Here is a 14976-nt window from a genome sequence, read left to right on the forward strand (position 1 = left end):
ATATTTCTTTGCTGCTGTTTTGTGTTCACAAAGCTTATGTTCCCATCTTGTTTCATCAGCAAACTGATTTGTTCCTCTGTATTTCTTAGTCTGTCTGTCATTGATATAAATTACAAGTTTGGTTGAACTTCAGTTGAAATTGATCCTTGCAGTATTTCACCAGTTACAGCCTGCCACCTTAAAAATGTCCTTTATTTTGACTGTCACCTGTCTTTGAACCAATTTCCTGCTAATATATTATCAACTTCATATTGATTTATCAAATGTTTGGAAATCTATGTATCCTTCATATACCGGTTGGCCTTTGGACTACTAATTACCTCCTCCAACTGTGCTTCGTAAATTTGTGAAGTTCCACTATTTTTTGATGTATAGTTATGTGTAATCTTCTGCCTAATCAACTAAACTGAGCTGAATTTGTGACAAGCGGGAAATGGTAGAGAAGTTGGATTCAGTATCAAAACTTTTATTGAATGTTAAGGGACGACTGTTGGATTGACCTTTGTTGAAGATGGTCATTGCCTTGCGTTTGTCTTGAACTCGAAATTAAATCAGTCTTAACTTTCCTTGGAAATGTTTCAAGGATCATGTTAATTAACCCTCAGCAGCTCATCAATACCATGAGTCTTTATTGCAGTCAAGTTTGTTTTATCTTTTGGGTATAAACTGAACAATATCCCATTCACTACAGATACATTGCTGATCAGCAAGCTGCGAGAGTTATTGTAATCAGATGTTTATTTTATACTAGTTGTATTTCAGGATTTCACATGCTATCTATTGTATCCCAGTGTGCAGGGACCTTGTTCTTACCTTTCCATTTTGTTAAATGCAGGTGATGTTGGGAATTACTACTATGGCCAGGGCCATCCAATGAAACCCCACAGAATTCGAATGACTCATAACCTGCTTCTAAACTATGGCTTGTACAGAAAAATGGAAATCTATGTAAGTACTATTGAACAGTGAGTGGGTTAATTTGTTTGTGAAATTCAGCCTTTTCTTTTTCCTTAAGTTTTATCTTTGCATTGAACATATGCTAATTTAGGGAACTTGGGTCATTATTCCCCTGTGAATTCTATTGCAGTCTTCGATAGGTTCTAGTGGGAATATAGTTACAGAGAAAGTAAAATGCAATGAAGTATAAAAGTGCCAAGTGCTTGATAAACTTCTGTAATTAAATAGTGTTCAGTGTAATATCTGCAGTATCACTCCCAAAAAGATTTCATTAAGAACCCTGACCACATCGTCTGCACTCTCAAACAGTTTGCCATGTACTTTTCTGATAGGTTCAACCCTTTGCCATTTTGTTCTTAATGTATTTATAAAACATCTTGGGATTTTCTTTAATTTTACTAGCCAGCATTTTTGTATACCCTTTCTTTATTTTCTTAATTTCCTTTTTCACTTAATTTCTGTAATTTCTTCACTTCTTTAAGCTTCTTGTTTTGAAGATTGTCACAAGCTCTGGTTTTCTGCTGTGTATTACCCTGTGTGCTTAAGGATAACCAGGGACTCTAGATTTAACAGTACTACCCTTTTTCTTTGTGGGAACATACCTACACGGTGCCTGTAGAAGTCTCACTAACCTGACTTTCTTTTAACCTGTTCCATATTTCAAAATAGTTTGCCTCTGTGCTGTATAGAACGCTGGAATAATTCTTGGGAACTTTATTTACCTTTTGTAAGAACAAATTTATGATCTAGTCTTGTGCAGTGAGTACTTCAGAAATTAGTTAGGCTGTCAATAAACTAGCAATGTTTGTCCTACCAAGCAGGTCCTATGTTGGTTGGTCTTTTTCTACCGCTCAGGTAAGTTATGAATAATGAAATGATATTGTTCCTTCATACCTGTGCTGGCTCTTTATAAAAGTTACCCAATTAGTTATCTGTTTCCCAGGTTGTACTATATTTTCCAATTCAAGCATTTGTTTCATTTTTACTGTGTTTCAGGGGTTTGCTTATTAGGACTGTTGTGTATATTCGGAACAGCATCATTATGTCTAACTCAGGCTGAGTTCTGTAGGGGTTCTTTATTCTGTTCGTTGTGTTTCATTGTGTAATTTTGTGAATACATTTTTGTCTGTTTTAAAACCTGGTAATCAACCTCACTAACTTACTCGGGGTAATTTTCACTGTGCACTTACCGAAACAAATTGCAAAGTTATGGTCTGGCCCAGTCCATAACACTATCTTAGCCACATCTGCTGTTCTTTCAAGAAGATGACCCATCGAAGTATTCTCCAGGGCAGTTCAGGATAAAGTATAATTGTGATTTTATCTGCAGTGTTCATGTTTACGCACTAAATTTCTCCATTTTAAACATGTATTTTGTATTCTGCGTTCTCTCTTTTTCTGCAGCTATCTGTGTAAGAAGTTTGAAATTTAAAGATTTCCTTTTTTGTTCTTCCAAAGCGTCCACACAAAGCCTCAGCTGAAGAAATGACAAAGTACCACAGTGATGATTACATCAAGTTTCTGCGGTCCATCCGTCCAGACAATATGTCTGAATACAGCAAGCAGATGCAGAGATGTATGTTGCATTTAAAATATGGAAATATTCTGGGTTGGGTAGGCAGAGTGTTAAGATTTCAAGATGTTAGAGATATAATGGGTTTTACAAAAGTACAGCAGCAGAGTGAGTGGGAAATGGTGGGGGGAATGAAAGGAGATGATTTGGGAAAGGATTAAATGACAAAAGTTCACTTTCTTCATTGAGGTAGAGTACTGAAGTGCTGTGAATGAACTTGGAATTTATTTCCTATATAAGAATGCAATTATAGTATTTAGTTCGCTATGTTTTTATACTGAGTTTTCGCTCGTTTAAGTACAGCTGTGCATTTAAAAAGGTTTCATCATATAAATTTCAAATAATGCTGTATCAAAATGCTGTAGGACTTCAATAATTCACCAAATTGGCATTGAATTGCTGGTCAATTGAATAATTTCTGCATTCAGTTAAGTGATGTGATATGACAAAATACAAATACATCTTGAGGTCCTTCAAATTCCATCAATGGATTTGTTGAAACATACTGTATTCCTGGGTCGATCTGATCAAGGCAAACTGAACTGTGACTGTTTGTAATATGAATAATGTCTCCTACAACTGTATTAAAGAGCCCTTTAAATTACAGAATTGTCCTCCTTTCTGTTGTGGTAGCCGATGTAATCAGCAGAAACAGTGTAGATCATGGACAGGTACTCTAATCAGCAGATGTCATCAACAGACCTGTGTACATGAAGATAGTTGACAGTGTAAGAAGTGTAGATAGATGTATAAAATTAAAGACCATAACAGATTATGTAAATGGACTAAATGTGGCAAAAGATTTTTAGCACCAAGTATGGATGTGATATGTATGTACAGAGCCCTGTTAGAGTAATGTGTTCATTTCTGCGCATCACATCTTGAGAGAATGAAGAATAGATTTACGAGAATGAGAGTGGACTTAGAGTTAAATTACAAAGAGAGCTTACAGAACCAGGGTTGTATTGCCTGCAAGTTGGAATATTTGATGGATGGTTGGTTTGATCAAGGTGTATAAGATGTCAAGGGAAACTGATAACCTGGATTATAAAGAAGATATATCTCTTGTTTGGAGGAATTGAAAACTAGGGGGCATCACCTATTTTGAAGCAAAAGCTAAATATTGCAAATGCGGGAAGTTCTCAGCAGTTCTGGCAACGTCTGTAGAGAGAGAGAGAGTCAACATTTCAGGTTAATGAGCATTCTCATAATTTTGAAGAGATCATTTATCTTGTCAGGATTTCCTCATCCAGAAAATACTAATGATTAGGAATTAAATTAACATTTAGTAGTACAGAATATGAGTGTATTTGAAAATTATGCACTTTGTCAATGCTTTTAGTCTTGCACTCATCAGGACAATTTACAAGAATGCCAATTTAAGGGACACACCAATGTTTATACTTCAAGATTTTTTCCAGTTGTCTACCAACCTGTTTTGTATTGAGCAGTAATTTAACTTTTTTTGTCAAGTTTTGTAAAAATGTATTTAAAGCTTATTCTTTCTGTTAGTTAATGTGGGTGAAGACTGTCCTGTATTTGATGGGCTGTTTGAATTCTGCCAGCTTTCGACTGGAGGGTCGGTTGGTAAGTAGACCTTTTTTTTATAGCATAGTTGTAGGCTATTGAGCCCAACTCCTATCTGTACTTGCTTATGCTCAATATGAACTTCTTCCCTTTATCTAATTGAGTCAGTATATCATAGGAACTTGGGAACAGGAGTAGGTCATTCAGCCGCTTGAGCCTGCTCTGCCATTCAATAAGATCATCGCTGATCTGTGTCCTATCTCCATATGTCTGCTTTGGACCCATGTCCCTGATAGCCTTGCTGAATAAAAAATTGTTATCTCCATGTTTGTTTCATTCTCTTGTACTTGTTTACTTCCCCCATGAAATGTATCATGCTTTTTGATTCTGCTTTTAGGTAAATAGTTTATGATCTGTAGCTGTGATCTCTTCCACCCAGCACTCCTGCACACACATGCACCAGAAAACATCTCTCTTCATCCTATTGAAATCCTTGCAAAAATTTTAAACCTTGCATCAGGTCTCCCCAAATCGTCTCCTTTTTCTAAAGGAAGGAACCCAAATTTTTCAGTGTTCCAGATATAGATTGTCCCTCTGCTTTGTTAACTCTGTAAAGCCCTTGTATCTTCTCCAGTGTCCCGTATCATCCTCGTCAAATGGAAACCACAACTCTACATAGTATGTGGATTAATAAGATACAAATGAAACATAACTCTTTTTTGCTTTTCGATTCTACGTCTATGCAAAAATTCCTCTAAGCTTTCATCTACAGTTAATGCTCATTCAATTTTATTTCTAAGCAACACTTCAATTTTGAGAAATATTAAATGGAAAACCAATTTCTTTGGGGAAAAAGTAAAGAATTGAATTTTTTTTCCCGCTGCTAATGTTTTTCCAGTCCTTTCTTGAAGGCTTTGACTTCTTGTGGGTGAGTGGTTCCACAGCTGCCAAAGGGCATTTTTTGTATGACACATATTTGAGGGTGTTCACAAGATATGTAGAGACTGCATTAAAATGGATCTCAATTCTCATCCCATTGAATGTGACACACTTCCAGAAGAGGTCAGTCCATAATGAGAAGGAACCAAAGCCAGCGATTCAGCATCCCATCTATGCACCCTTCCTTCCCCACCCATCTCTCCTCACTTCCTATTAAGGCTAATTTTATAATCTGAGCCAATAAGCCAGTTGAAAAATGTTGCTGGAAAAGCGCAGCAGGTCAGGCAGCATCAAGGAGCAGGAGAATCGACGTTTCGGGCATAAGCACTTCTTCAGGCTTATCCCCGAAACGTCGATTCTCCTGCTCCTTGAATGCTGCCTGACCTGCTGCGTTTTTCCAGCAACACATTTTTCAGCTCTGATCTCCAGCATCTGCAGTCCTCACTTTCTCCTAATAAGCCAGTTGACCCAGGATAACTTGATGTTAAAGGTTTATTGAACCTTGGAATTTCCTATTTATCGTTTCTCTGCTTGTTCCAACTCTGTACATATTAATCAAGTATTCCAGTTTAGAGAATTGTCACAGTGAAGCTCCCTTATGCCAAAATGGAGCACATTCAGGCAATATGCAAGCTTTTGTTATTATCAGGAGCATCTTTCTCTGTAGCTGCACATTGCATTAGAATTAAGAAAAACGAATTGTTTAATGCTATACTCTAAATGTAAGAAATATAGTGTGGATAAATGCAGATTGTTACTTTCTACAGCTGGAGCTGTTAAATTGAATAAACAGCAAACAGACATTGCTGTCAACTGGGCCGGTGGACTTCACCATGCAAAGAAATCGGAAGCATCAGGCTTTTGTTACGTGAATGATATTGTCTTGGCCATTCTCGAATTACTGAAGTAAGCATATGCAACTTATTATTCTAATTGTATGAGCTCTTTTAGAATATAGATTTTTACATCAAACTGGGGGCTTTTTCTTTTCCCTTTCCTTAACCTCCATTTACTCTCTCTGCCGTCCCACCCTTTCTCTCATGCTTTCTCTTTTTGCTCCCCATCCTCACCTTATCCTTCATTCTCTTTCACACTTCACTTTGTACCCCTCATTTCTTTCCACCCTCCCACAGTGCGCGCACTCCTCTTTGTCCCCACACTTCACGGTCCACTCTCAACTCCCACCTGAATTGCAATCAGAAAAGGTAACTTTGATTTCTGTCCCCATCCCAAGCACTGTGGAAATAAACCTCAAGACTTTGTAACCTCTACAGTTTAATTATCAAGAGTCATGCTAACAAGCTCATTTTTTATATCCTTATGAAGTTTTAACCTGAGTTTTCTTCCTTTAAGGTATCATCAGAGAGTACTGTACATTGATATTGATATTCACCATGGTGATGGTGTTGAAGAGGCCTTTTACACAACAGACAGAGTGATGACTGTTTCATTCCATAAATACGGTGAATACTTCCCTGGCACTGGAGATCTCCGGGTAAGAGGCAGTATTTTTCACAAAATCTATAATTATGAAAAACTTGGAAGCAAGTATATTTAATAGACAAGTATTGAAAATTTTAATTGATTTGTGGGACATGGGTGTCACTAGCTGGGCCAGTATTTGTTGTCCATCCCTATTACCCTTTAGAAGGAGATGGTGAGCCACCATCTTGAACTGCTGCAGTCTGTTTGGTGTAGGTAAATCCACAATGCTATTAGGGAGAAGATTCCAGGATTTTGACCTTGCAATAGTGAAGGAGCGTTGATATATTTCCAAGTCAGGATTATCAGTGGCTTGGAGGGAAACTTCAAAGTTGTGGTGTTCCCATGTACCTGCTGCCCTTGTCCTTCTAGATGGAAACGGTCATGGCTTTGGAAGGGGCTGCCTGAGGATCTTTGAATTTCCTCAATGCATCTTGTATACAGGGGTGTAGGTTTGCTCGCTGAGCTGTAGATTTGATATCCAGACGTTTCATTACCTGGTTAGGTAACATCATCAGTGGCGACCTCCAAGTGAAGCGAAGCTGTTGTCTCCTGCTTTCTATTTATATGTTTGTCCTGGATAGGGTTCCTGGGGTTTGTGGTGATGTCATTTCCTGTTCGTTTTCTGAGGGGTTGATAGATGGTATCTAGATCTGTGTGTTTGTTTATGGCGTTGTGGTTGGAGTGCCAGGCCTCGAGGAATTCTCTGGCATGTCTTTGCTTCGCCTGTCCCAGGATAGATGTGTTGTTCAGTCGAATTGGTGTTTTTTTTCATCCATATGTAGGGTTACGATGGAGAGAGGCTGTGTCTTTTTGTGGCTAGCTCCTTATGTGTCAGGTATGACTCTAGCCAGCAGAGAGTTCTCTCTAAATTCATTATGCACATTGTTTACTGACTATTCCTGTGGAGACAGATGAAACCATCAGTGCATCAAGACCAACAAGGCTGGAGTTGATGTTCTAGGAGGCATATTTGCAAGCATGGTTTGGAAGGGTTTTAACTAAAGTAGTTGGGTTTTGGAGACAATTAAAAGGAAATAGAGACTAAACGGAAGACTGAAATGAAAATAAGAAAAGTGAGATGCAGAGAATTCAAGAGCTAGAATCAAGCAGGGCCACAGTGAACAGGACTAAGAATGTTAAAAAGACAAACATTAAGGTCCTGTGCCTTAATATGGAGAGTATGAACATAAAATTGATGGATTAGTTGTGCAAATAGATTTAAAATGGGTACGATATTTTGGGAATTAGAGAATGGGTATCACTGTTGATTTAAAAATGAGAAATGCAAGTAATGAAAGTGTGGCTGTGATTATGGGTGATTTAAATCTGTTTGTGGATTGGGCAAATCAAAGCAGTAGCAATAACATAGAGGACAAATTCATTTAAAGAGTACATGGACAAACTGCAAAAGTTATTCATTCCAGTCTGGTGTAAAAATAACTGGGAAATGTAATCAAACTGTGGCTCTCAAGGGAATTTAGGGTTACTGCAAATTCAAGGAAGCAGCATAGCTCAAAAACGCCACAGACTCATGGATAGGGAACATTTCAGGATCCAGCAAAGGGAGATGGAGACTGATTGAGAGGGGAAAATCATGTAACCCTAACTCTATTGGAACTACGCTAGTGGACATCTTCCAAATTTCTATAGACTCTGGAGCAGTTCCTATAGACTGGAGGGTAGCTAATGTAGCTCCTACTTAAGGGAATGAAGGAGGAAACAGTTATAGACCAGTTAGCTTTGAAGTTGGGAGTGGAAGAAATGCTAGAGTCCATTATGAAAGATCTAGTTGCAGAGCATTTGGAAGATAGTCGGTGTGGATTTATGAAGGTGGGGTTGTGACAAATCTGCTGGAATGTTTTGAGGATGTAACTCAGGGTAGATAAGGGGAGGCCAGCGGATGTTGTTTACTTGGATTTTCAGAAGGCTTTCATTAAGGTCTCACATAATAGATTAGCATACAAAATTAAAGCATATGGGATTAGAGGTCATGTACTGAAATGGACTAAGAACTGGATGGCAGTCAGGAAACAGTAAGAATAAACATTGGCAGGCAGTAATGGGATACTGCTGGAATCAGTATTTGGACTGCAATTATCCACAATGTATATTACTGATTTAGATGAGGAAACTACATGTCATTTGTCCGAATTTGGGGATTGCTCAAAATTGAGTGGGAGGGTGAGCTGTGAGGAAGATGCAGAGAAGCTTCTGAGAGATTTGGACAAGTTAAGTAAATAAGGAAATACTTGCGGATCCAGAAAAATGTGAATAAATAAGAGGCTATCCACTTTGATAGCAAAAACGGGCAGGCAGAATATCTGAACAGGAATAGATTGGGAAAGGGGGAGGTGCAGTGAGGCCTCCATATCCTTGTACACCAGTCACTGAAAGGATGCATTGGAGGTACAGCAGGTGGTGAAGAAGGCAAGTGGCATGCTGGCCTTCATGGTGAGAGGATCCAGGTACAGGAGCAGGAACGTCTGGCTACAACTGTATTGGGCATTGATAAGACCACACCTGGAATATAGATGCAGTTTTGGTCTCCCTATCTGAGGAAGGTTTTCTGGCTATGAAGGGAGCACAAAGAAGGTCTATCAGACAGACTCCTTGGATAGCGGATCCAATATACAGGGAGAAATTGGATCAGCGAGTTTTGAGGGGATTTGTAGCTCAAGTTGAGGTTCTGGATGTAGGTTTGGATCCCATTTACCACCCCCTGAGAAAAAGAACAGGAAATGACATCACCATAGGAAATGACACAACCAAGGAAATGCAACCCAAGGAAACCCAAACACAAATAGAAAGCGGGCTATACCACCAGTGCTTCATCTGGAGGTTCACTGATGATGTTACCTAGTATGGTGATGAAATGTCTGAAAACGAACCTTCCAGCTCAGCGAGCAAACCTTCATCCAGAGAAATTCGATCAGTTGGGAATGTATTCACTATAAATAGGATTGATGCAGGAAGGATGTTTTTGGAGAATTCAGAACCAGGAGTCTCAGCCTGAGGATAAAGGGTAAGCCAATAAAGACATGAGAAATTTTCTCACCCAGAGAGTGGTGAACCTGTAGAATTCTCTGCCACAAGAAACTATTGAAGCCAAAACATTGTAGACTTTCAAGAAAGATGTAGGTTTAGTTCTTGGTGCTAAAGGCACCAATGGATATGGGTTAAAGCAGGAATGAGGCACTGAGTTTAATGGTCAGCCCTGATCATATTGAATGGTGGAGTGGGATTGAAGGGCCGAATGGCCTGCTCCTATATTTTGTTTCGATAAAGCATTTTGGTTTAATAAATAGCAACCTCCAATATTAAAATGAAATATTAATAAATTTATACTGTGCATTGCTTTGGCTGTAGGTAGAATATTATTGCATTTTCATAAGTTTGGATTGTATATCTGGTTATACATTTGATTTCTAGGAAGCTGATTTGAGTCATGTTTTTGTTGCACAGGATATAGGTGCAGGCAAAGGCAAGTACTATGCTGTAAATTTCCCATTGAGAGATGGAATTGATGACGAATCTTATGAAGCCATATTCAAACCTGTAAGTAGTTTCTCCTAAGTGCAGTTCTTCTAAAGCTCAAGTCACATACAGTAAATGTACTTGTCTCATTTTCAAGTCCTCTGCTTGACCCTTCAAGTTGCATGAAGTACATGAAAGTCATTTCTAGTTTCTTTTGACTTTAAAATGTTATTTTAACTTGGCATATTACGGATTATACTTGTATAGATTGTTTGAAAGCATATTGTACAGGAACTCTGTACAATATTGTAAAACCCTTTCTCTTCTTTACTAGATTATATGTAAGGTGATGGAAATGTACCAGCCCAGTGCCATTGCTTTGCAATGTGGTGCTGATTCTTTGTCTGGGGATAGACTTGGCTGCTTTAACCTCACAATTAAAGGTACAGTAAATCAGTTTTAAAGTAAGTATTTGCCTGATGAATGAGCTTACTAAAGCGATATTGGATTAATGTTCACTTGTTTTGTATTTTGGTCATTGATCTTGTCAATTATTTTAATCATCCTTGCCGAATATTTTCTTCCCTCTCCTTAAGTTGCTTGATTATTACAAAATTATAGAATACTGAAAGGCCTGGATGGACTGGGCTTGAAAAAGATGTTTCCACTAGTAGGAGAGACTAGGATTTGAATTACAGCCTCAGAGTGAAGGAGTGACCCTTTAGAACTCTAATGAGAGGAAATGTCTTCAGCCAGAAGGTAGTGAATCTGTGGAACTCAATGCCCCAGAGGGCTGTGGGGGCGAAGTCATTGGGTGTATTTAAGACAGGTTCTTGATTAGTAAGGGAATCGAGGTTTATGGGGAGAAGGCAGGAGGATGTGGGGAGGGGTGGTTAGAAACATATCAGCCATGATTGAATGGTGAAACAGACTCAATGGTCGAATTGCCTAATTCTGCTGCTGTATCTTATGCGTTATGGTTATCCTTGAGTGTTACCATTGAATGTCAATAGCCCTCTAACGTCTTACACAAATAATCGTTCATCCAGTACTGCATGACACATCTGATTGTGCATTCTATGAGAAATCACATTGGTCTGTGTGATAACCTGAATTATTATTTATTGTGTAGTCTTGAGCTTTTGCCTGTGATGGCAGCAAGTCATATTGTAGTAATGTTGAACAATGTGCCACGCTTTGGTGTCTGTCTTACCTAGAATACTTTTTACTGTGAGAAGCAACTATTGTGGCTAGTTGCAACTGATGTTAATCCATCTGGTATAGATGGATGTGCTGGGATGGTCCTTGATCTACTGTATAACCATCACCAATGACACTCGCTTTAAGCGGATCTGAGGTGCTAATTTCCATTGAAGTTAAAGCTGCTACGAATGTATGCAAGAAGTCTCTAATGTTTATTGTTAGAATAGCTGAAGACTGAGTTCTTAAATGGCAGTCACCAAGAAACAGCAATATTTGCTCATAAATATTCACTCGTCATATATATGTTTTCACTTCCCTCGTATTTTACCCCTCAAGATTTGGGGTAGTTTTCTTAAGGATACTAGATCCTATACATTAAAATATCCACCGTAACTTGAATCGGAGGGCTAATTTTCTAGTGAAATGTTAATCAATCACTAATCCATATTAGTGCACTGTTTTATAGAAGGTTGTTTTTTTTATCCACAGGCCATGCTAAATGTGTTGAATTTGTGAAGACCTTTAATCTGCCTTTATTGATGTTGGGAGGTGGAGGATACACAATTCGTAATGTAGCTCGATGCTGGACATATGAGACTTCTGTAGCTTTGGACTCAGAGATTCCAAATGGTAAGTGAATTTGCTGTTTGTAAGGTTTCATGAAATTGAAAAGAAGCATGTAATGGGTGTCCGAGGCTCAGAATTCTACAGTTAATGTTTTAAGTCTAATAATTATTTGAACGTGATAAATGAGGTTAGGTATGTGAGACCAAAATACTGTGTGCTGTTGATGCCAGAGTTCACAAAACACAGCCTCGCTCCAAATTCGGCACTGAACCTCAACTGTACTGTCAGCCAGAGACCAATCAGGCATATGCTTTAATTGAGTAAGAAGGGACAGCAGCATTGAAGAAATACGCTGCCGGGGGCAGACAATTCGAAGGTAGCCATTTACGAATGGCAAGGCAGCAGTAATGAGTCTGGTATCTGTGGCTGAGGGAACAGCGGTCATAAAGGCAAATCACTGTATGCCCAGGAAAATGTCAGTCGGCTCCAAGTGAGTGAGTGTTAGGAGAGCCACCAAAGGACACAGAGTTGCAGCCTGGACCCATCCCTGAGCGTACAGGGTCCTTGCTTCAGAAGCACAATGATGGTTGCTGCTACAGCATTGAAGTGCAGAATTGTTGTGTAAAATGATTGGCATATGCCCTGGTAGTTTAGATTAGATTAGATTACCTACAGTGTGGAAACAGGCCCTTCGGCCCAACAAGTCCACACCAACCTGCCGAAGCGCAACCCACCCATACCCCTACACTTACCCCTTCACCTAACACTACGGGCAATTTAGCATGGCCAATTCACTTGACTTGAACATCTTTGGACTGTGGGAGGAAACCGGAGCATCCGGAGGAATCCCACGCAGACACGGGGAGAATGTGCAAACTCCACACAGTCAGTCGCTTGAGGCGGGATTTGAACCCAGGTCTCTGGTGCTGTGAGGCAGCAGTGCTAACCACTGTGTCACTGTGCCACCCGAGTTCTTAGAGGCTAGCACATATTGGATGCCCATGTATCCATGGGCCTGTGTGTTGGTGCTTGGTTTCTGTCATTATTTACTTGTTCATGTAATGAGCTTTGCAGAACAAAGCCTCCCGGTTTGGCAATTTTGCAAAAGTTCAAGTTTATATATTCTGTGCTGAGAATCCATTTCTTTCATATCAGAATGGATAATAGTTAATGTTTTTTTTGTTGTTTTTCAGAACTGCCATACAATGATTATTTTGAGTACTTTGGACCAGATTTTAAGCTGCACATTAGTCCTTCCAATATGACAAATCAGAACACCAATGAATACCTGGAAAAGATAAAGTATGTAATTTCCATTATTGATATTAAGTGGTGCTGATGTGTCATTCATTTCTGTTTAATTATTTTCTCAATAAACCGTGGAGTTCTTTTCAAATCTGCCTTCTGCTTGATTTAGGAAAAAGTGACAAATGTTTATATCTGAGTAACAGTTAATAAAATCTGCCAAGTGAGTGATAAAGCTATTATATATTCTGAGGGTTTGCATCAAGATGTGTAACTCTGGTGCCAGTTGTCGGACTGTGGGTGTGTTCACTGAGCTGGGAAGTTGATTTGTAAACGTGTTGTTCCCTGTCTCGGTGACATCGTCAGGGCTTTGGAGCCTCCTGTGAGGCGCTGCTGTACTGTCTCTTCTGGAATTTATTTGGCTCCATTCCTGCTGCTTCTGGTTGCTGGTTCTGATTGTTCGTTGTATTGGCTGGTATATTGGGTTGAGGTCTATGTGCTTGTTGATGGAGTCTGTGGATGAGTGCCATGCTTCTAGAAATTCTCTGGCTGTCCTATGATTGTGTTGTCCCAGCTGAATTTGTGGTCCTTGTCATCAGTGTGTGGGGCTGCTAGGGACAGATGTCCATGGTGTTCATGGATGTGGATTGCTAGTTGTCTGCCTGTTTGTCTTACATAGTGTTTCATGCAATCTTTACATGGAATCCTGTAAATTACATCTGTCTTGCACATGATGGGTACAGGATTTTTTGTCCTGGTGAGTTGTTGTTTGAGCGTGGCTGTCACATTTTGGGCTGTCATGAATCCCAGTGGTCAGAGACATCTGTCAGTTCCGGGAGGATTTTATATAAGGTAGTGTGGCTAGTGAGCTAGGTCGTGGCACCTCCTCGTGTTTTTTTTGTCTGTTAGGCATCTGTGGATGAAGTTGTGGGGAAATCCATTCTTGATGAATACTCTGTAGATGTGTTCTTCCCTTTGTAGGTCAAGGGTGCTACAGTTTGTTATAGCCCTTTTGAACAGGGCCCTAATGCAGCTTTACTGTTTGTTAGGGTGGTGGTTGTACCTGGTTGGTGTGTGACTTTCCTGTACACTCTTAGAACATAGAACAATACAGCACAGAACAGGCCCTTCGGCCCACGATGTTCTGCCGAACATTTGTCCTAGCTTAAGCACCTATCCATGTACCTATCCAATTGCCACTTAAAGGTCGCCAATGATTCTGACTCTGCCACTTCCACAGGCAGCGCATTCCATGCCCCCACCACTCTGTGGGTAAAGAACCTACCCCTGATATCCCTCCTATACCTTCCACCCTTCACCTTAAGTTTATGTCCCCTTGGTCTTATGGTCCATTCACTGCTCCATGTTCTTTCATCCATCGCAACCAGGAATGGAAGATGGTTGTTGGTTTCCTCCTCTTTCGTAAACCTGATCCCTGTGAGCATGGGGTTGATAATCAGGTGTGTGTTCTCGATTTCTGTCTTTCTAATGAAAAGACTGCACGAAACTCTAAATAGGACAAGCAGGCAGACCTCTCCATCTCCATCAATGGTGACCGACTCAACACTAAAATGTTTTACAAACCCACCGACTCCAGCAGCTACCTGGATTACACCTCTTCCCACCCTACCGCCTGCAAAAATGCTACGCTGTATTCCCAATTCCTCTACTTCTGACGCATCTCATCCACGTCCCACACCTCCGCCCTCAAACCCCACCCCCCATCTGCAACAAGGACAGAACTCCCACCCCCCCTCCACCCCAGGTCCTCGCCTACCATTCTCCGCATAAACTGCATCATCTGCCGACATTTCTGCCACCTCCAAATGGACCCCACCGCCAGAGATATATTTCCCTCTCCTCCGCTTTCTGCAAAGGTCATTCCCACCGTAACTATCTGGTCAGGTCCACGTCCCCCAACAACCCCCAATGCCCTGCTGGCACCTTCCTCTGCCACTGCAGGAATCGCAAAACCTGCGCCCACATTTCTTCACCTCTCTCTTCCC

General features: G+C 40.1%; 1 protein-coding gene across 1 annotated transcript in view; it reads left to right on the top strand.

Annotated features, from left to right (window-relative positions):
* The first annotated feature begins 812 nt into the window (after positions 1-812).
* Positions 813-14976, top strand: part of hdac1 (histone deacetylase 1) — a 28629-nt gene continuing 14465 nt past the window's right edge. Inside the window, exons 1-9 of the mRNA XM_043717195.1 lie at positions 813-948; positions 2416-2533; positions 4043-4117; positions 5764-5902; positions 6350-6491; positions 9944-10036; positions 10290-10398; positions 11648-11788; positions 12919-13027. Of these exons, the coding sequence (XP_043573130.1) occupies positions 874-948; positions 2416-2533; positions 4043-4117; positions 5764-5902; positions 6350-6491; positions 9944-10036; positions 10290-10398; positions 11648-11788; positions 12919-13027 (1001 nt within the window). The 5' untranslated portion in view covers positions 813-873. The remainder of the gene's footprint in view (positions 949-2415; positions 2534-4042; positions 4118-5763; positions 5903-6349; positions 6492-9943; positions 10037-10289; positions 10399-11647; positions 11789-12918; positions 13028-14976) is intronic.

Source organism: Chiloscyllium plagiosum, chromosome 27 (genome assembly GCF_004010195.1).
Source record: "Chiloscyllium plagiosum isolate BGI_BamShark_2017 chromosome 27, ASM401019v2, whole genome shotgun sequence".
NCBI classification, from domain to species: domain Eukaryota; kingdom Metazoa; phylum Chordata; class Chondrichthyes; order Orectolobiformes; family Hemiscylliidae; genus Chiloscyllium; species Chiloscyllium plagiosum.